The following is a 22,222-nucleotide window of genomic DNA, read 5'->3' as shown; positions in this document are numbered from 1 at the left end:
TCTTTGTAAGGACACACTCGTACACTTTATTAGGGTGTACGTCTACATCCTATGGGCACAGAAACGAGTGCATCTTTCATGGCACACAATGAAGGCTTGGATTCTGCCCCTTGCCGGGTATCACAAGTATATGCCCAGGTGCTTGCATCATTTCCCAGCTGTTTTACCCACCGCTACGCAAAAGCCAAAACTATTGGCTGTGCTACTGCCTTTCCTAAATGCAGCCCTAGATCTATGTGAAAACACAGTGGCAAGAATGCAAATATAGGAGCCTTGAAACCCCTCGTGCACATGTGTATTAATACATGCATCATTATAGTGTGCTTTCATTTATAAATGTATAATGTTTCTTTTCTATGTCAATACGGTTCCATGTCCCTTTGCCATTGCACATTATTCAGAGTAATTTTCTTTGAAGAAATTATTTCTAAAAAAACACATCAACATTATTTTTCTTTGGGCCCCCCAACCCTTCCCTTTCCCTATACTATCACATCCTCCCAGCCCCGTTTAACCCCTTAGCACAATCCTATATATATCGACTACTTCTTCAGAGAAAAAATGTGCGTCGGTAAAATAACGCAATGCAGGCAATATATGCAGGCGCACTCAATATTTCCTCTGGCCGATTCACTGGACCTATATTAGGTTCGATGTCATTTCATCGTGGGATGGTTTTTTCGTGTTTTTTTTACCGTTATTTTTTTAATGAAAAAACCCATCACATTTTTTTTAAATTATTTTTGGGGGGAACCCCCCATTTTCTTTAATTTGTATTTATTCCCAAACACCCACACCCCATATATATAATTTGCAAGCCCCCCCCCTAAAAAATGGATGAAAAGAAATTTGCGGTAAAAAACCCAGTGAAAAAACATCCTGCGATGAAAGAACGTTGTACCTATGAAAAGAGCCATACCCTTGTCTATAGTATAATAATAACAGTATACAGTTATTCTGTTTAAAAGGTTCCAGGTGTTTATAAGGAATGAAAAAATAACAAAAGTGTTGTTGATACTTTCATTATTTTATTTAGATGCACCAAACACCCTCCCAACATATTTTAGGACTGTAATTTTATATACTAACTTCAGTCCTAGAATATTTGGAGAAAGTGTTGGATAGTGCATTTAAATAAAATAATGAGGATATGGAAAACACTGACCTTATTTTTTCATTCGTTAAAGCCTCTATGCCGTATAAAATGGCGCTTCCATCACTTGGAATCCAGTGTTGGGGCAGTTGGTAACATATTTTCCTCATTACCATCATCATTACCCACAATCTGCACTCAATGGATTGTCCTGCAGGGTTGAGGAGGGTGAAAGGCTCAGTCAAACTGATTGGGGCGTTGATCCCTTGACACATCGCCCTGTTCACATGGTGGACACCTTTTGCTTGAGCTATCCTCCCAGGTGATGGGCTTAGGTCTGCAGGGTTTCCAGTCACCGTGTACGCTTAGATTTCATTTTCATTGTTGGAACATGGTTCCTCCACCTCTGTTCGGGATCTATTTTGTTCCAACCAATACAATTCTAGACATTTCAGGTCTCTGAAATGTTCAGTTATGATAGATCTGGGGATTTGCTTTATTATTTATATTACGTGTTCTGAAATTCTCCGTGTGTAGAGAACTCATCCCTCCCTATAAAGTGCAGGGGCACATGCTCACCTGTCTTACATCATAAGATAGCTCAACAAGTTGCATTATTTCCACTGACATTCATGTGCTACCTGCAATCACCAGTCTCAGTCCTAGCAAGACTAACTCACCACTTCATCCTTATTCCATAAATTGTGTGCTATAAAATCGTCAATAATCATGCCTTTTATTAGAGTGCTGAGAAGTGGGAGGAATCTAGCATGAATTGCTAAACAAAAACATAACATTATACCACGAGTGGAAAAGCCTGTGTACATGGCTAATGTGCACAGAGGAAGACATTTTCAGAGAGTAAATATATTATGTGGTGTATTTTAACATAATGTCAATAGAAAAGAAATGTGTAAAGGATCTTGCTCCATTTACATGGTGGAATAGTAACCTTAAACAACATCTCACAGAATCCATTGAAAGTTCCACATAGTACATACAACCAATTGTTCTACCTGCTCCTTATTGGCTTGGGTTACACTTATGGGTTTTTAACTCAAGTATATAATGTTGAGGGATGTCATAGTAATACAATTCACACGCAGCACGACACGATTCAAAGTAGGCATGAAGTCAAATAAAGTTAAAAAATATACATTAAGAATATTATTGATATTATAATACATGCCAAGAAATATTGCAATGAATAATTACATAATACATAAGTGCACTGAAAATAAAGGTGATTTACTTTTTGAGAAATATTGCTTACTCAAATTTATTTCTGCTTATGTGTTCTCTTTTAAATGTATATATTGTCTTAGTGTATGCAACTTTAAATATGTTGTTAAAGTGATATCCTTGTCTTGGGACTTTTCTGCAGCTAAATGTATGTTATGTTGTTGAAATATACCCTTTGTTCACCTGGAATATGAACTTGAAGTCTTATTGTTTTATGTGTAAGGCAACAGCTTCCTCTAGCAGTGATAACAGGTGACACGGGCAGGACAGTTTCATACAAACATACATATGGCCTTTTATTATATAGTATGATATGATGTATGTATGCTGTTGTATTTAGTCCTGTCATTGACTTCCAATGCTGCAACCCCCATCAAGGTTGGTGAAACTGAGGTATTTATTCCTGGCCTATTACCATATTTCCTAAAACAGTCTCATTTGCACAGAGAGGTTTATTATAATTCCATTCCATTATATCTCTTAAATTCTGGTGTTTCTTGAAAGTTACCTCTGAAGTATTCCTAAGGCGGCACCCACTGTCTTTCTCTAGGCTTAGTTGTCCTCACTTTTTCTCCTTCAGTTTAAACTGTAGAAATCGTAATTCCATCATCGTATACCATCCCGTTTTGCTTTTCAGTTACTAGTCTTCCTTGTTGAAGCCATGGATATTGCATTTTAAATATATAATCGAGATGGCCTCTTTCCTTAAAATATCAAACTACTTGTTCTCGGTAGAGGGGCTCCCAGACCTTTTGTATATATGTTTAGCGATTTGGGGTTTCACCCTAACTTACCCAGGGTAATCCAGACAGAGAACGTTGCTCACTGTACTTAGAGAGGCTCAGCTTCACCTGACCCATGAGGCCTGACTAGGCCAAAACATGTGTCTGCGGTTGCTGTTGGTACTCTTGTTCAGAAGAGAATTGCCTGGCATTTCGGTGCTGGACTGCCCACATGGGTGGGCCCAGTCTGATAGGCAATGGATATTCCTCCTCTGCAAAAGGTACAGTGAGCTAAAATGTGGTTTTAGACCCTCCCATGTGGGAACCTACCCACAGGAACAAGTATTCGGCTGTGTTCGCTCTCAGTAGAGGGACTCCCAGATCTTTTGAAAATATACTTGTAATCTGAGTCTGAGGTTGAGTGCACTAAAGCATCCACCACAGAGATCTGCCCCAGGGGTTCACCATGGCCCTTCCCCCCTTCTGAGGTTAATAAAACCAATACCATTGAGTCAAGGATTGCACCCACTATGTTAACTAGCTAAGAAATAATGACATCCCTGTTGCCTTTGGAGCAGATCTTCCCTAACCACAGAATATCTACAAAGTGCACAATCCACGTGACTAGGCTCTGGGGACGAGTGCTTTAGGCATGTAACATGTTATTAGCTGCAGTGAGCTTCTGAAAACTAATATATGTGCATGTATTATTAAATGGTGGGTTTTGGGGGTGCTCTCTCCAAGAACAGAAGGAGAATGTGCTTTGATGGCTCAAGAGCCTTTTATGTCTTTTCAGGGCAATAATAATCTTGCACTGTCAGCTGAAGGATTCTGACCCCTTTGTGGATGTGGGCGGTCAGGATGAATGATTTGGTTTTGTCGTTAACCTCTTTATGGGATGGTGTGGTTTTTAGGGCCTACTTGTAGGATGATAAGCATTTTCACAGCTGGTTTCAAGGGATATCCAGGAAAGACGTTGGGGGGCCTAGTTTCAAAAGGTTCAAAAGGTGCTCCAGGCTCATGCGTGGAAAGGTTTTGAAGATGGCAAACATTGTCTTAACTGTCACATGGTAGTGTCTTTACTTTCTTTCTTTTAAATGGGATCTGCTATATAGAACATTATGGACTTCAAGTCCCATAATGCTCTTAGTATTGGACAAGGAATAGGGTCTCAGAGTTACAGAATGGGTGTAAGCGGTCTAGTTGTTTCAGGACAAAACACCTGAACAGGACCTTTAAAAACCTGAAGGCCTTTCAGGTGTGGGGGAAGCAGCAGCAGGAAGAAACAGAAGCTGATGGCATTGTGGCAGCAGCCAAATGATGTTTGGTAGATGTGACAGAGGTGACCGTGCAGAGGACGAGCAGCTGGAAGCAATAATGAAGCGAGCCACACCATGTGGGAGAGATGCTCCCGACACGCCATGAACTGGTCCGGTACTACATGCACACCAGAGAGTGTGCAGAGCTGCGAGAGCTTCATAGTAGGATGCATGCAAGGCGATAGACTGAGAGGAGCCATCAGAAACAGAAGAAGTCCCGGAGAGAGAAGCGGCAACATCGGTGAGTCAGAAGGAGATACCAAGGCGTACCGGTGAGTTGGCCTGAAAAAGGTGACCGCGGAGGGCTCAGAAGGAGACTGCTAGGTGATAAGAATTATTTTGAATTATTTTGAATGTTGAATAATTGAATTAAGGGAAACTGGGCACAACTCTCCTAATGTGGGGTTCCAACAGGGGAACAGTGTAACCCACATTAAGCCGCAGTATCTACAGTCAAGAGGTTACACCATCTGAAAACAAAGGCTGCAGAAGCAAAGCCCTCCTTCTATGAGAGACCAAGGGGGAGAGAACTGTAACCTGCATTGTCAAAACCCAAAACACAAGCAAGATAACAATTATCCTTTTGTGGAATATGAATTGTGAAAAGATGTAAACACTTTTTGATCAAGAGAAGCAGTTGTTGGTTCAAATCTCCTAATGTATGTTTTTGTGTGGAGAGTTTGGAACAAGTACCAGAGAGTACACAATTGTAGTAGTAAAAGTTTTATCCTCACAGGCGATTAAAGCAAGAAACGGAACAATTGTAGTTAGTCCTGGCAGGCGAGTGCACCAGGAAGAAGACGTGATTCTAGATACTGTGATTGTGGTAAAAGATTGTGATGGAAAAAGAAATGTTGGCTCCAACACTTTGGTTTGATAAACTGCTGCATTTCAGAAGTGATTGTTGAAAGCATCCTGACTAGAGTGGTTCCTTTGAATAAGAAGTAAGAGGTGCTTACAAGTGATTGGCTTGTTGAGAAAAGAACACTTACTTTTGATTTATGAATTTATGTTTAGAGGAGAAGACTTTTGTTATCTCAAGCAGGAGGCAGTTGGAAGGACAATACTTTTGTTTTTCCAACCAGAAAGTTGTGAAAACATTAACAATTGCTTTGATTTGTGACCAAACCTTTGGAAGAAAGACAATCACTTTGTCAAGTGAAAGGAGATGTTGAATGAAAAAGACTTTTGTGATACATTGAATGGAACTTTGTTACAATATAGAAGTTTCCTGAAATTGAACTTTGTTCTGCGTTGATCCATGGGAAGGGAATCCAACCCTGGTCACAAGGATTACTGGTTATACATTTTCCGTTCAGCATTGTATGTTATTTTGTTGGATTTACGAAAGCCAACCAAACCTTGTATTATTTTGTTGTGCATATAAGTGTGAGGGTCAGACACTTTTTGGGCACAAGGTCATTTTTTCTTTAGCCTGAGTTTGTTAGGCAGGGATATCCTTTTTAGGTTAGGGAAAGATAGGCATTTGTTTCACACCTTTTTTTCTTTAATACAAATTGCAACTTGTGAACAAACTATACCTGTGTGTCCGTCTCACGTTTCTGACCCCTCACAGATAATAGTGAGTTTATTTGGTTATTCTTTACAAAATTGGCTCAGATAGCATTGTTTACATCATTGGCCATGTTTCATTAAGGGCTTTAAGCAACTTCTAAATATTTCACAGTTACGGTCTGTTTATGCACAATTACCTTAATATGATAGTATTATTGTAATACCTTAGAACAAGTAATCAAACAAAATGCATTACATTAATCAATGTATCTATTATTTGGTTAGATAATTCAAGATACCAAGTTGTATCATCTCCTAAAGAAGGGTTTAACGAAGACCCCGAAACGCATAGCGACAAGAACAGGGCTCATCCTGATCATTTTACTTGAGAAACAATCGGATTGCAAGGTGCATACCTAGGCAACCTAATGGTCGTTCTTTCAGGGAGCAGTATTCATTGAATTGGCAAATTCTGATACATTTTGTGATGAAGGGTTATCTCATTAATTGTGTATTATGGATTGACTGTTAATTGTATACAGAAAAAAGTACAGTAACACAACACTAACATAACATAACCTAAGACCATGTAATTGAGATACATCAATACAAGAAGGTCATGAAATATAAGTAAATGTTGCTGAGCACATATGTGTATACAACAGCGTCCAAAGACATATACAATGCACATGTAAACTGCCTATTTAAACATGCATTTGGAATGATTTTCGTAAGAGTGTGCTATAGTGCTCTTGTAGATATTTAAAAAGACTGGTACTAAGTGATACTCACGCTCCGTGTAGCGAATTACTCTGGAGGCCGAGTCCCCGAGACCGTAGGTGGTGATGGGCGTAAGGCTGACCTCATAGCTCTGGGGTACTCTCAAGTCAGGCAGCAGGTACTCCAGCAATCGACCTTTCTCTACTCCACGGGCCGGGATCGTCTTGCTGGCGCTGCTCCTCAGACTGATCTGCAACGAGAAAAGGCACATATTGGGACCTCAGCAAGACAGGTGTTCTGGAATGAACGTCTTAGTAAAGTTAAGCACGGGATTGATCAGGGTACAAAACAATTTGCCATTCCCCCCATTTGACCTTTGGCTTTTGAGCTAACTCCACAATGAGCATAAGACAGCCAGAGCTTCTAGACATAGCTTGTCCTTCAGTTTGTGTTTCGGTTTTCCTCATTATTTGTGATGAGTCTCGTCTCGCAAGTAATGCAAATAATAGTATGGGTGAAGACCCTCTTTTCTGTTATCAGGGGGCCCGACTCATGAGGGACTAGTCAATTGGATCAAGATACAAGTGAGTACAGGCTACCCCTCCCTTTAACACAATAAGGTACGGATAGGGGTCCACAGCAGGACAAGAGTGCAGATCACCACCTCGTTACTGATCAGGTAATAGTAAAAAGAAAACGGATAAAACAAAATGTGTTCACAATTCATGATACACCAATATTAAAAACAACACAAAAAAATGCGTCTAACATCATCGCTAGTGAGTTCAATTCGACGGAGTGACCCACACTCTTGTCCTCCTGTTGACCCCGATCCGTACCTTACTTTGTTAAAGGGTTAGCCTGCACTCACTTGTATCTTGTTCCAATTGAGTCACCCATGTGCCACAAGACTGTGGGCCTGATTCACAAAGCGTTTTTCAATAAGATTTCTCCATTGAAAAACACTTTTTAAATCAGCCTTGATGCATGTAGAGAAGAGAGACAAAGGGACCGTACAGGCCACACACATTTAGAAAAGGCCTATCAATAAAGTTTCAATGTCTAAAAGTTGACCTGAAACTGACATTTTGAGAGACTCCCATATTTGCCTACTTTGCTCTGTTTTGTAGAATGTTTTTGTTTGTCAACACTAACAAATACTCTAACTCGAACTGTTGATACTTATCTTAGTCCTTTGTTTTGGTCAACCTTAGGCTTGACCGACTTTTAGCAATTTCACTTTAAACTGACTCAAACATGGATGTCGACTTTTGAAGAGAGAAGAAGGCAGGGAGCACACCCATGTTGGAAGAAGGTATGCATACAAGTAGTGAGAGTGTAGTGAAGCTATAAAGAAATTAGAGGTGCATGCACGTCTCTATAAGCGGCCGAGTGCCTTGCGCCAGACACCTCGGAGAGCGTGAACGTGGCCTGCGCATAGACCAGAGTAGGGGGCAGAACACGCAAAATGGGAGAGAAGAAGGAAAAATGTGGGCGTTACAAAGGTTGGCCCGCAGGTAGCTGAGGTGCTGGCCTGGTTGGGGGTGTTCGCAAGCAGATTTTCTAGGGTGCATTGCTTCGTGCGCGAGGAGTGCACAAAGGTCTGTTCCCATGTTGAAATGGCTCTGCGTGTGGGCGTGTCGTGGGCGTTCCAGCCTCGACTTGCGCATTGGGTTACTTTGCATGGACAATTCCATGAATATGCATGTCACACAGATTTTCTAATGCACGGCAGGCCGGGAAGAGTCTTTCTCGGCGCAGGCTTTGCAGGATAATTGTGCCCATTTCCATGAATCGGGCCCTAAGTGGCCAAAGGTAGTAGACACTCCCGTCTCCTGCACACTAGCTAAGAATGGCAAGCAAACAAAAGTTTAAGATAATTAACTATGTTTCATTTACATGTGGGAAGATGCACTTAACAGTAAGTGTCAAAACCAGATTTTAATAAAATAGGTTAGCAAAATAAACCCAATTATGTGATCAACACGTTTCGGGAATTAATCCCTTCATCAGGAACATATTAAAAAAGATGCTTTATCTATCCATAATTCAATCTTGAATGTGATACATTTGAGACAAGTTTCAAAGTTAGACAAAAAATAGTAAGTTCTATGATTTTTCATGGGTACTGTGGGGGAGGGTTCTCTGCATGATCAATGTGTGATTTGATGCAGTGGAGGAAGACAAGGGTCCGGTTAACGCAGCCCCTTTCCCCTGGGCAGAATGTTCATGTGAGTCCATGTTATTTATTTACATTTTTAAAGCGCTCACACAGCCGGGGGCGTCGAGGCGTTGTTACAAAATGTGTTGTTTTTTTAGTTGCATATTTATAACGCGCTTAAATACTCAGAGGTTTCTAAGTGCAGACCTGGGGATCGAACCAGTGTTGCTTCCTGTGGTCTTGCTTCCAAGGCGAGCACGTTGCCACTGAGCTATCCTCCCGGGACATGCCATGTTCCTGGCTGTCCTCTGGTTCCAAGCCATGAGGGGCACCTTTACCCAGTCCTGGCTTTTGACCATTGGCAATGTGCATGCAGGGACCTTTCAGCATATATGCAATCTGGAAAAAGTGCAACTACAAATCCCAGCATGTAAAGCGTTGGCTAAAATGCCAGGCCTGGAAGACAATGGGCCTCATTACGAGTCCGGCGATAACCGAGGCGGTAAAACTGCCGGAGCAATACAACCCCGGTGTCCTGGGAATTCCGGAGGCGGAATGGTGTTAATCCCCATTCCCATTGAGTCCCATAGGGCTCAATGGGGATGGGGATCATGGAAACACCGGCACTATCTTGTGATGGTGCCGGTGTTTCCTCGTCTGCCTGCAGGCGGGCGGTTTTAAACCCGCCAGGTCAGACCTGGCGGGTTTGACGCCTCCACCTGCAGGAGTTGTGATAGCCCGGCATGGAAACAACGGTGGCGGCGGGTTTACCGCCACCGTTGTTTCCATACCGGGCAAGTTATAATGAGGCCCAATGATTCTCATGACGCGTGACAACACTGTGGTTTCCCTCAAATGTGGATATGAAAAGTTTAGTTTTCTGCACCTCAAACACCAACCAATCGTACGTAAATAACCATACATTTATGTTGCAAATGATAATTCAAGAGATTACATTTAATTATTTGTCGAACACTTAAGGCAACAGTCATCTCTACAATACAAGTATTGCAGAAAGCTATCTGATATGAGTGAGAACAAGCAACATCTGTATAATTACTACATGAAATAACACTGCCCCAGATTAAATAAAGTTATTACCAAGAAATGCAAATGTGTCCAGTCCCTGTGGGCATGCAATCAATGTATTGTATCGATTTTTCCCCTGTTTGATGGAGTTTATTCATCTTGACTCCTGTTTAATTCAAACGTGCTGTAGACCGCCCCTAAAGTAGGTAACACAATGAGCCATTGATTGTCGAGAACAATCGTCAATGCTTCCATTGCCCTGGGTGTGTGTGTGTAGTTCACATCCAAAGCAATAAGATGCCGCCGCCAGTTTGTTTTGTTTTATTAACATTTATATAGCGCACATCAGTCCGTGGACATCGTGGCACTTGTTACAGTACATGCTTAGTTACATAGTCATAGACAATATACATATACAAAGATTACAATAGTTATATTAAATTTCTGGTTTATAATACTATCTACATGGCATGGGTCGTAGTACTAATTGAGAAATGTGGATTTGAGATTGTTCCGGAAGGCAGAGATGGATGTTTCAGCTCTAATGATGGCTGGCAGAGAGTTCCAGAGTTGTGGTGCAATGTAGGAGAAGACTAGGCTTCCAGCAGTCGCTCTCTTGATGCGTGGGATGTGTAGCTGGTTGGTGTACTGAGCTCTGGTAGGGCGGGTGGAAGTGGTCCTTGATATTGCTTCAGAAAGGTATGTAGGAGCTGTGTTGTAGATGCATCTGTGTGTGATGGTAAGGATTTTAAGCGTAATTCGGTCTTTGACCTGGAGCCACCAGGCAGAGCGTGAGATATGTGGTCCCTTCTGGGGATGCTCATAGCAGCTCTGAGGGCATTGTTCTGTGTGATCTGCAGTCTGTGGATGTTTCTGGAGGAGGTGCCTGATAGGAGAGCGTTACAGTAGTCGAGTTTAGCGCCTATGGTTGCTCTAGCTATGGCCGCACAGTTTGGGGCGGATAGATAGGGTTTGATGGCATTCATGAGTTTGGTGCTGAATGCTGAAGCAGAGGATATGGCGCTGACTTGTTTGTTCATAGATAAGTTAGCGTCAATGTGAACATCTAGGGTCTTGATGGATGATGATACAGGTATGGTAGAGTTATCTATGTTGAAGTTGGCGTATTGGGGGCTTAGCTTCGTTATTGTGTTTTTTTGTCCAAGAATGAGGATTTCAGTCTTCTCTCCGTTGAGACACAGACCATTGATTGCCATTCATGCTTGGATTGGAGCATAGATATTGTTTAGGTTAGTGGCGTCTTGGTGGTAAAGTCAAGTTAGGGGTATGAGTACTTGAGTAGTTGCGTAGTTGGTATATGCCACACTGATGGAGTCAGGTAGGTCAAAAAGGTGTTTTGTGAAGAGGTTATAGAGGGTGGGGTCTCTACAAGATCCTTGGGGGACACCGCAATTAATAGTGGTAGGGTCTGCGTTTGCTGTGTCAGAGTAGACCTTCACGGCCCTTCCTTCGAGGAAGGAAGTTGTCAAACTGGAACTTATATTGTGCCTTCTATTGCTATGAATATATGTATATTGGCCTACGCCAAGCTGCTAACAAGCTGCTTGTGAAGAAATTTGTATTGCAAGGTCCTGACCCTAGAATCAATGTAAACCGCCATTTTAGGTTCTCCCTGAAAAGTCACCCTGTGAGTTAAAATGGTGGACGATGTCATTCAGAATAGAACACGACCGTCATGACCCCTGTGTACAGCTAATATGTAACTTGCCTGCAGGTCACTTGTTAGGGTCATGAACTGAGACCTTGTCCTTTGCTGACCTGTGTGGAACGGATTACCTGTGTCAACGAAACTGATCTATGAACATATATTAACTGCAATGTCGTTTGAATAACTGAATGGGAACGACTGTTTAACTACATTGTATAAACTATGTCCTAAGGCTTAGAGTAGATGGGAGCCGAGGCTCTCAACATAAGGTTCATCATTAGTATTCAGTGCTAGTGATTGCAATGCTTTGAGACACCGTACCTTGGGGGCTACATCCTGGAGCAGGTGGCACCTGTGCGCAGAGAGGCAGTGTTTCTGTCAGGGGGCAGGGACCGGCACGATCTGTGGGATTCTGCGTGAAACTGCAGTCAAATGGAGCGGCGGGGCTCGGGTGGCAGGGAGCGGAAGGAATCCATCGTTTTTAAAGTACCCATGGTTCGGGTTGTTTTTAAATGGCATGTATAACGCACTTAAACCAAATTATATCTGCAAATGCTCTCAAAAGTAGACACAGAGCGGACTGTCATCTCACAGGTTCACAGTTTCAATTCCTGACGATCCTGGTCCGATAGCACAGGAGTAGAGCGCTCGCTTTGAGATCCTGCAGAGTCTGCAGGTTCGAATCCCGGCAGTGCAGTTTCAAATCCCGGCAGGGCCAAACTCAGCCTTTCATCCTTCTGAGGTCGATAAATGAGCACTACAAACTGTGGGTAATAATAAGCAGCGCTCAGATGCATAAGGGTTCATAGCGCTATATAAATGCCCTGCCCCCCTGTTTCTCCGGGATAACTCCGTGGGGGTTGTGCATGCTGGAGACTCAGGTGCGCTCACCTGAAAGCAGAGAGTTGGCACAGAAACCATGGGGTGGCAATTATATGGTGGTTACCCCCTCCACCCCCCCATGATGCCCCCTGTACCACACACAGGGTCATCAGTTCCCTATTCGTCCCTGCAGAAGAGGCTCATGGATCTCTGACCCCGTGTACACGATAGACTCAGAAGACGACGCCCCTGAAATTAGATCTCTATGTTGCTAGGAAAACCAAAGAGGTTGAAAGTGCGCCCCCTACTGGACGCTAAGTGATCCCCATGATGAGATGGGAAGTGGAAGACTGGACTCCTCCTTTACAGTGACTGCGTGATTAGATCTGAAAGGCAATGGGAATGTATAGATCTAACAGGAACCAAGTAGTGTTAATCCCTCACATTAATTAAATGTTCCTCCTCAACATCCCATTAAGACAGTGGTCTTCAAACTGAAGGGGCTGGCCCCCCTGAAGGGTCCCGAAGGGTCTCCAGGAGGGGGCGCGAGGTTCAAAAGGGAGTACAGTGACTGATTTTAATAGACAATATAAATAGAAGTGACATCTATTTTTACTCAAGTGGGGGGGGGGGTGGGCTCGGCAACAACATTGGTTCCAGGGTTCACATCGACTGCGCGTCGTGTATGGGGCGGGCGGCCAATCAATAGGCGAGAGGAAGTCGAAGCACTTTAACGAAGCAGAAAGACCTTTCTTAGGCAACAATAGCCCCGCCGGAATCACTCCGCCACAAGCCAACAAGTAACAAATCACGCCGGCTAGAAAGCGTGCCGGGCACACAGAGCAGGTAATGAACGGCGCGTTCTCTCCTCCACCGGAGGGACCTTGGCAATTAAGAAGCACTTTATGACCACTCTCCCAATATGCTCTTGAATTATTACCCAATGGTAGTGTTTATTTCTTCTGACAAGCCATTTGCATAAGGGATTATGTTCGTTGACAGGTTTTTTTGTGTGTTTATTTACCATATGTAACCTTCGGGTTTATTCTCAGTAGGACGCCGGCGTGCAAGGCAGAGGCTGGGGAGAGTTGGGGTTTAAGCAAAACCACTTCCATTGAGAGCGTTAACTCGGGTTCCAGGCAATTAAGCCCGTCTGGTGTCCGGAATCTGGGCTCTAATGCTTAATTGTCTAATGAAAAGTAGCACATGGAATCCATTATAGACCACTTCTCCCCCAATCAGCGTGCTCCAAAAGCAGTCTGTAATGTCTCATATAGACCTCCCTCCAAACATTCTGACTTGGGCAGCTGCTTGGCAAGCAGAAAAGAAACACAATAGAGTTGAGCTATGTTAATTTCCCCAAAACATATACATTTTATTGTTTATAGTTTCGTGCTCATGAAATGACCACATTAACATTTCAAGTAACAGTCGTTGTTTGTGCTGTTTGTTATTTGTCCACTCTAAAAACCACAAAGTTACCCTTTGTATTTGCACAACTGTGCGTGCTAATAGCTTTGTAGACCTCAGCAGAGGTCATTATCGCTTGGGATAATGTTTCTTTTTCAACATATGTTTCTTGGCTTCTCCCTGGGCCATAACTTGGGGAGCGGGCAATTATCCCATGACAATGAACCCTCCCACAGTCTATAAGGTTTAATTAGGAAAACGTATTACTATGAACACCTGTACATTATTTTCTTACTAAATATGATCGATGATGTCATAATGCAACCACACGCAGTAATAGACGACATGGCATAAGGGTGCCAGGGCATATGATGTCAATACAACAGGAACACAAATGTAGCTATATGGCGGCAATACCTAGCGCCAGTGCCCATAGGCACTTCATGCCAATACCTGGATAGCGTCTGAGCCCCTAGCCACGTCATGCCAATACCTGTATATGGTCTGAGCCATTAAGCACTTCAAGCCAATACCTGGATATGGTTAGAGCCCCTAGGCATGTCATGCCAATACCTGGATATGGTCAGAGCCCCCAGGCATGTCATGCCAATACCTGGATAGGCTCAGAGCACCTAGGCAATTCATGCCAATACCTGGATAGGGTCAGAGCACCTAGGCACTTCATGCCAATACCTGCATAAGAGCACCTAGGTACTTCATGCCAATACCTGGATAGGGTCAGAGCACCTAGGCACTTCATGCCAATACCTGCATAGGGTCAGAGCCCCCAAGCACCTCATGCCAATACCTGGATAAGGTCAGAGAACCTAGGCACTTCATGCCAATACCTGGATAGGGTCAGAGCACCTAGGCACTTCATGCCAATACCTGCATAAGAGCACCTAGGTACTTCATGCCAATACCTGGATAGGGTCAGAGCCCCCAGGCACTTCATGCCAATTCCTGCATAAGAGCACCTAGGCACTTCATGCCAATACCTGGATAGGGTCAGAGCACCTAGGCACTTCATGCCAATACCTGCATAAGAGCACCTAGGTACTTCATGCCAATACCTGGATAGGGTCAGAGCCCCCAGGCACTTCATGCCAATGCCTGCATAAGAGCACCTCGGCACTTCATGCCAATACCTGGATAGGGTCAGAGCACCTAGGCAATTCATGCCAATTCCTGCATAAGAGCACCTCTGCACTTCATGCCAATACCTGCATAAGAGCACCTAGGTACTTCATGCCAATACCTGCATAAGAGCACCTAGGCACTGCATGCCAATACCTGGATAGGGTCAGAGCACCTAGGCACTTCATGCCAATACCTGCATAAGAGCACCTAGGCACTTCATGCCAATACCTGCATAGGGTCAAAGCCCCTAGGCACTTCATGCCAATACCTGGATAGGGTCAGAGCCCCCAGGCATGTCATGCCAATACCTGTATATGGTCAGAGCACCTAGGCACTTCATGCCAATACCTGCATAGGGTCAAAGCACCCAGGCATGTCATGCCAATACCTGGATAGGGTCAGATCCCCTAGGCACTTCATGCCAATACCTGGATAGGGTCAGAGCCCCTAGGCACTTCATGCCAATACCTGGTCAGGGTTAGAACCCCCAGGCATGTCATGCCAATACCTGCATAGGGTCAAAGCCCCCAGGTATGTCATGCCAATACCTGCATAGGGTCAAAGCCCCCAGGCATGTCATGCCAATACCTGTATATGGTCAGAGCACCTAGGCACTTCATGCCAATACCTGCAAAGGGTCAGAGTCTCTAGGCACTTCATGATATGATATGATATGATATGGCATTTATAACGCGCCTATACACAAGTGTTTCAAGGCGCGACGAGGCAAGTGGGGGGAACAATGGGAGGACAAACAACGATCCTACTAGGCCAGGTGTCATTCATATCGCGCAAGTGCAAGGGAAGGGGGGAAAAGGAAAAGTGCGAAGGGGGAAGGGAGAGGGGAAGTGCAGTACATGGGAAGTGGAATAAATATGACACATAAATAGCCAGCTAGTGGCAAGTGCAAGGAAGTGCAGACGTAAGTGCTAGAAGGGGGGGGACTGAAGGGATACAGAAAAAGGTCCCCAAGTGCAGGGGTTGCCAGGGAGGCAGTGCAGGTGGGTAATTGACCGGGTCTGGGCCAGAGATCAAAAGGGTGGCCAGGTAGCCAGTGCAATTTCGGTCAGGAATTCAGCAAGGGAGAGGAGGAGAGAAAGCAGAAGCAAAGAGGAAGGGTTTGAGGTGTTTCCGGAACCGGAGATGGTTCTCCTCAAGTTTCAGAGATGCAGGAAGGCTGTTCCAGGGAGAGGCCCCTGCAGAGGGCGGAGAGTAGAGGCAGGCAGATTTAGATAGAGGCTGTTATAGTAGTCCAGCTTGGAAAGGACCAGGGCTCTGGAGACAGTGAGCTTCTGGGGGAAGGAGAGGAAAGGAAGAATACCTCTAAGGAGGTGCAGCTGGTAGTGTGACTTCTTGGAGACGTCGGAGATGTGAGGGGAGAAGGAGAGTGCAGAGTCAAAGATGACCCCAAGGTTTTTAGCCTTGCAGGTGGGAGTGGGAGGAGGGCCAAGAGAGGCCGGCCAGAGAGCTGCAGGGAAGGAGGGAGTGGGTGAGCCGATGAGTAGAATCTCAGTCTTACTGGCATTAAGACAGAGGTTGTTGGCGGCACACCATTCCTAAATGGCAGACAGACAGTCAGAGATGAGGGAAGGAGAGGAGGAGGCTGAGGGTAGCCTGAAAATGATCTGGGTATCATCCGCATAGCACTGAAAGTTGGGACAGAGGGTGGCGATGCGGTGGGCAAGGAGTGCCAGGTATTGGTTGAACAGCCAGGGTGAGAGGTTAGATCCCTGGGGGACACCACAGGTAGAGAAAAAGATGTCGGGGAGGAAGGACCCCAGTTGGACCTGGGAGGGTCGGTCGGAGAGGAAAGAAGTCAGCCACGCCAGAGCCTGACCAGTGATACCCAGGTTATCACGGAGACGGTTGAGCAGGATGGCATGGTTGACCGTATCAAAGGCAGAAGAGAGATCAAGCAAGATAAGAACGCAAGGGGTTTTAGAGTCGAGGTTGGTGAGCAGGTCTTCACGGATGTTCAAGAGAGCAGTTTCCGTGCTTCTGGCAGCTCTGAAGCCAGACTGATGGTCATGAAGACAACCAACAGATTCAGCGTGGAGATTGAGCTGGGAGATGGCCAGTTTCTCCAGGAGCTTGCCCAGGAAGGGAGTGATGGTGATTGGGCGATAGTTAGCCGGTCAGGAGGGGTCGGCAGAGGGTTTCTTAAGAAGAGGGTGCACAAGGGAGTGCTTCAGGGGGGAAGGGAAGATTCCAGTGGCGAAGGAGTGATTGCAGAAATCTGCCAGGGCAGGCGCCAGGGAGTCGATGTGATCCTTGATAGTTTTGGAGGAACAGGGGTGAACCTGTTTCGACGAGACTTTCCTAGATCGGACTTGTCTAGAAACCTTGTCTGGAGAGAATACCTGCATAGGGTCAAAGCCCCCAGGCATGTCATGCCAATACCTGGATAGGGTCAGAGCACCTAGGCACTTCATGCCAATACCTGCATAAGAGCACCTAGGCACTTCATGCCAATACCTGGATAGGGTCAGAGCACCTAGGCACTTCATGCCAATACCTGCATAGGGTCAGAGCACCTAGGCACTTCATGCCAATACCTGCATAGGGTCAGAGCCCCCAAGCACTTCATGCCAATACCTGCATTGGGTCAGAGCCCCCAGGCACTTCATGCCAATACCTGCATAGGGTCAAAGCCCCCAGGTACTTCATGCCAATAGCTGGATAGGGTCAAAGCCCCTAGGCACTTCATGCCAATACCAGGATGTGATAACACATATCATGGACCTCTTTATGAGCATGGTCAGAATTGAAAAAAAAGATGGCATTAAGAAATGCATCCTGTTTTTACCTCCTGTCTGATTATTGGCATGGCAGATTAACCACATGCGGCAATTACAGGTCAAACACTTAATCTTATTCTCCAATTTTACCTGTGCCCAAGAGATGGAGGTAAGAAATGTGATTAGCCTCTTAAAATGTGTGCAACCTTTCTGCATCTGGGCTAGTTTGCATACCCACAATGCCTTGCTGTTGTGGCTCTGAATGGAGGTGAACTTTCATCGATGGCCACTAGGTTGCATTGTGGAGTGTGTGATATGGTTCAAATGGATTATACATTCACAATTCAGGTGAAAGGTTTTTTTCAAGCCTTTTTAAACCCACCATAACTTTGCTCATGTTTACTAATCTCGCTGTAGTGAAGGAAAGTGCAAGCGCTTCCTGTCAATACGGCACAGAACAATTTCTATAGGGGGCATTTAAAGAGGTTGATTCTCTGAGGCCCGCCTTCTCACCACCTTTGCCATGTGAAACCCAAAAGGGTCAGCGCTTTTTATTATGTCCATTAAAATACATTAAACAGTAGTAGTATGTATTGGCTCTGTACATAATGCAGGTCCATCCTTGGGGCAGGATTAAAACAATCGAAAAATAATGCATGCACTTTTCCAGAAGTACCACATACAGTATTTAGTGCCAACATGTCAGACTTCTTGTAAGTATTAGATGTGATTGCTGGTAGTTTATCCCACATACAGTGCAACACACAAAGCAAAGGTCCTTGATACCATTAGATCCATGTAGATGTGTTTTCATCAAGCAGAAGGTGCAAGGTGGAGTCAGCCCTGCTGGGGTTCACATCTGTAGGCTGAATGAACAGATTCTAGCACAGCGGGCACTCAACACGTTGAGGGCGGTAAACACTTATTCCATCACCTCTGGTACAGGCCATCCACTTACAGATAAATCAAGGAGTGGCAATGCCAACCGTTTGGGCTTCTGGGAAGACATAGGAAAGACACTTGCCAGGCCCTGCCGTAGTGGTATTAACTGACTATTGATGTTAGCCGGTGCAAAATGGTGCGAGCACATGGGCCTCTCATAGCAGTGCCTGACAAATGCCTAATTCCTATACACAAGCCAACAGCTTTGCCAATGCTTGTTTTAACAGGGTTAGATGATGTGGGGGTATACCAGGCGATTGTGGACGCTTTGGCTGAAAACCAGTAGATTTAAAGGCTGAACTCAGAATGAGGTTGACCGCCACTGACTATGGCGCTGCTAGGCTAACCCATGCCGAATATATAGTTACAGACAGACGTGGGTGTGCCACAGCCAATGCACGTGTCCAAGTTAAGAGAAATGTCATACAATTAAGGGAGTAACCGTTCATTTAATCAAAAAAGCGACAATAGTGCATTCTACTTGCCAACACGTGTTTCGACCAATGAGTTCTTTTTCAAGGCAATGACATCAGATAAACGTCCCGCGGGAGACTGTTCGTTTATTTGCTTGGGATTTTGTGAGACCCCCACAAATGTAATTGATTGGGTTACTCCGTCTATGTTCTCAAAGGAATACCAATTTGGCCAGCGATATTTGCCCATGCTTGTTTTAACAGGACTCAGTGAAATATAAATCGAGTGGTAGAAGGCATACCTGGTTAAGACATTTTTATTACAACAGTTTCACGCTTGCAACTCTGATTAAGTCATTAACTCTCAGGCGACTGCTTTGAAAAAAACCCAAGTAGGCACTTTGAGTGCAACGTTTGATGGTAAGGCTTGATTAAAGTGAGCTCAAAGAGTTCCTATGAATAGGTATTTTGGGTGGGAGGGGCAGAAACTGGTTGATAATGGCCATACGAATTAGCATGCCCATGGGCAGTCAATGGGTGGGCATATAACCAAACAAGACCTTCAAACTTTGTGTCCCTTGTCATACACCATGTCTCCGTGTCTGCGCTGTAAAACCGTGAAGCTGCAGGGTGTCTTAAATACAACAGAAGCCAAACACAGAGTCATGTGAGCTGACCTGGGGCACCGCATCCACACAGAGAGACCCCTCCTTTGCTGAAGAATGTTGTTTTTGCCACTGCATCTGCAGTGCAGGGCAAACTAATCAACATGCACAGCTGGCGAACGCTCAGGCAAAGGATTAGGCCCATAATCCTCTTGTAAAGCCTACCCAGCTGTGATGAGTACCAATGCACTGTTGGACTAAAACTTAAGGAAAACAAAATACTGGAGAAAAAGTAAAATTAAGCAACTTGTTTAGACGAAGAGGGGAGGTCTTTAATGTGTGTTACCAACCCTCCTCCTGTTGGCCTGCTTCAAAGAGGCTTTCCTTCTGCACAAAAGAGGACTTTTGCCAGTCTGGCACCGCTCCTTGCATCGATGCCCACCACGGCCGGGCATCCATTGGCCAACGCATGGGTAAAGACCATGGGGGTGAAGAGCCAGTGTACCACTGAACAGGGAAGGGAAGGGATGGCGCATCGGCAGGAAGTGACGCATTGCTCCATTGGTGCTGTTCTGGTACGGCATTCATCCCCCGAGCCGCAGACCCGCCCGTGCTGATAGCATCAAGTTCAACATGAGTTGCTCATGCAGTAGGGTGACACCACGTCTGGGTTTTCCCGGGACAGTCGGGGGAAATCACCCGACGTCTCAGGGTCCTGGGAGATTTTTTATTTTGTAAACCCCGTCCGGGGTTTCGCTTACGGCCTTTTTTTGTTTCCCGGGACCTGATTTCGAAATACCAAAATCGTGTCCCGGTGCAACTTTTCCAGTGCACATTTCACGCCCCCATTTCCTACCCTTCCACTCCCTGACACTCTCACAGGCCAGCGACATAGAAGTAGGACTAAAGTTGTATATTTACTCTAGTCCTACTTCCATTTCCATGGCCCGTCCCATTTTTTTTCTTTTTTATCTGGTCATGCAGGGACCACCTCGGCTAGCCCTAACGTGCTGTTAGGCCCCCTGCCTACGTCTTTTGAACTAAAAAAGACTTACTGAAAATGGTACTTTGCAGGTGGCATTGACTGATGGATTCCAATAAAATCCACCTGGTCCTCAACAGGTGCAAAACCAAGGTGGGTTCCAAGGGAGTAGACCAAAACACGGGACAATTCCCTGCAAAAAAAGAAAATGAAGCTTCCCCACAGTGTGATCACATCATCACATACATCCTTCCTGCCAGCAGGCATTAAGAGCTGGGATAATTGCCCTTCCCATGTTAAGGCTCTTGAGTATGCATTGTGGCATACATTGTGGGTTTGTAAATATCTGTTAATATTGACTCTTCCCATGGTCTAGGGGGTGTCATTATTATCTGATGAGTCGGTCTATGCTTCTTGACCCTGAAAAAAAGGAACCCACGGTGAAAAGTGTTGTATTGGGAGGATAGCTCAGTGGCAACGTACTTGCCTTGGAAACGAGACGACATGGAGTAACACAAGTTCGATCCCCGGGTCCGCGCTTAGAAACCTCTGGGTATTAAGCATGTTATAAATAACCTATCCTATCTAGACCTCAGTAGGGTTAGACGGCCACAGGCATCAGAGCTTGTGGTGTCCTGCAACACAAGCAGAAAACTCACTACTAGGATATGACCGCAAGGTACGACGTTCATTCATTGACAGGGCTTTTTGAAAAAACTCATTGAAAAATATGGGGTCGGGTAAAGGGATATAAGAGGTAGGGGGTGTTGGAAATAGGTAGTAAACAACCGGAAAGATGGGAATTGGGGCTAAACCCACACAAATAAAAATAATAAAAATAAAAAAAAACACTGATTCGTTTCGGCCAAAAAGCAGTGCCAAAAATCTTTGTGTAAAAAAAACCCTGCGTAAGGAATTACACAGAACCGACTGCAATGTCACGAGTCTGGGTCCTGTGATGGAAGTCCATGAGCACTCGGACAACGGACTGGTCATTAAATAGAGCGGGGTAGCCCCGTATCTCGACCATGCCTTTCACCCTCAAACCACTTTGCACACCCACCGTCCTCATCGTGAGTTGCTAGGTCTTGGAAAGACCCGAGGCTAAGCGGATGTCGGAACTGTTGGGACTGGGGGCTAGCTAGTCTTTTGGCTGTAGCTCCTGAGATTCTATCCGGGGCTACAGCCAAAAGATCAGGGGCTATAGCCCCCTTAGCCCCCCCTAGCAACGCCCCTGTCGTAGAGGTTTGGGAAGAGGACTCTGCCCAAGGGGTATCGTGCACTCCATCACCAAGGAAGATCCCCAAGGGATCATGGGAAGTTTGAGTTCAGACTCAGAGAACCAAGTTGGAGAGGGAGGTGGAAGGAGGTATGGCAGCGACAGGCTCAAGCGCGCTAGCAGAATCGTCCCAGAGGTCAAGATTCCAGTAACATAGTGCCCGGGCATACACCCTACATCAGAGACAACCCCAAAAGCAGATACTTCAGCAAGGCAGCCATTGCCTGCCAGTCCGGAAGCCTCCGGAACATACTCTAGTGCCCAAATAGGGCAATCGGACAGCACTATGATAATCATGTCAACAATGAGCTGGCATCAGACCAACCTTAACATTTTGTCATTACTAATTTGTTGATCAGTATTGACGTGTAGGAATTGAAATGTCTGTCTTTTGAAATTGATTAGTGAATGTGTAATGAAT

The 22,222-nt window shown here is 45.0% G+C and overlaps 1 protein-coding gene across 2 annotated transcripts in view; it reads right to left on the bottom strand.

Annotated features, from left to right (window-relative positions):
* Nucleotides 1-22,222, bottom strand: part of MDGA1 (MAM domain containing glycosylphosphatidylinositol anchor 1) — a 1,353,685-nt gene that overhangs the window by 323,202 nt on the left and 1,008,261 nt on the right. For both annotated transcript variants that reach the window (XM_069608760.1, XM_069608761.1), the window contains exon 11: nucleotides 6,684-6,861. In XM_069608760.1, the coding sequence (XP_069464861.1) occupies nucleotides 6,684-6,861 (178 nt within the window). The remainder of the gene's footprint in view (nucleotides 1-6,683; nucleotides 6,862-22,222) is intronic.

Source organism: Ambystoma mexicanum, chromosome 4q (assembly GCF_040938575.1).
Source record: "Ambystoma mexicanum isolate Mex_15411 chromosome 4q, UKY_AmexF1_1, whole genome shotgun sequence".
NCBI classification, from domain to species: Eukaryota; Metazoa; Chordata; class Amphibia; order Caudata; family Ambystomatidae; genus Ambystoma; species Ambystoma mexicanum.
Note: the sequence above shows the minus strand (reverse complement) of the source record. Positions and strands in the feature narration are given on the sequence as shown.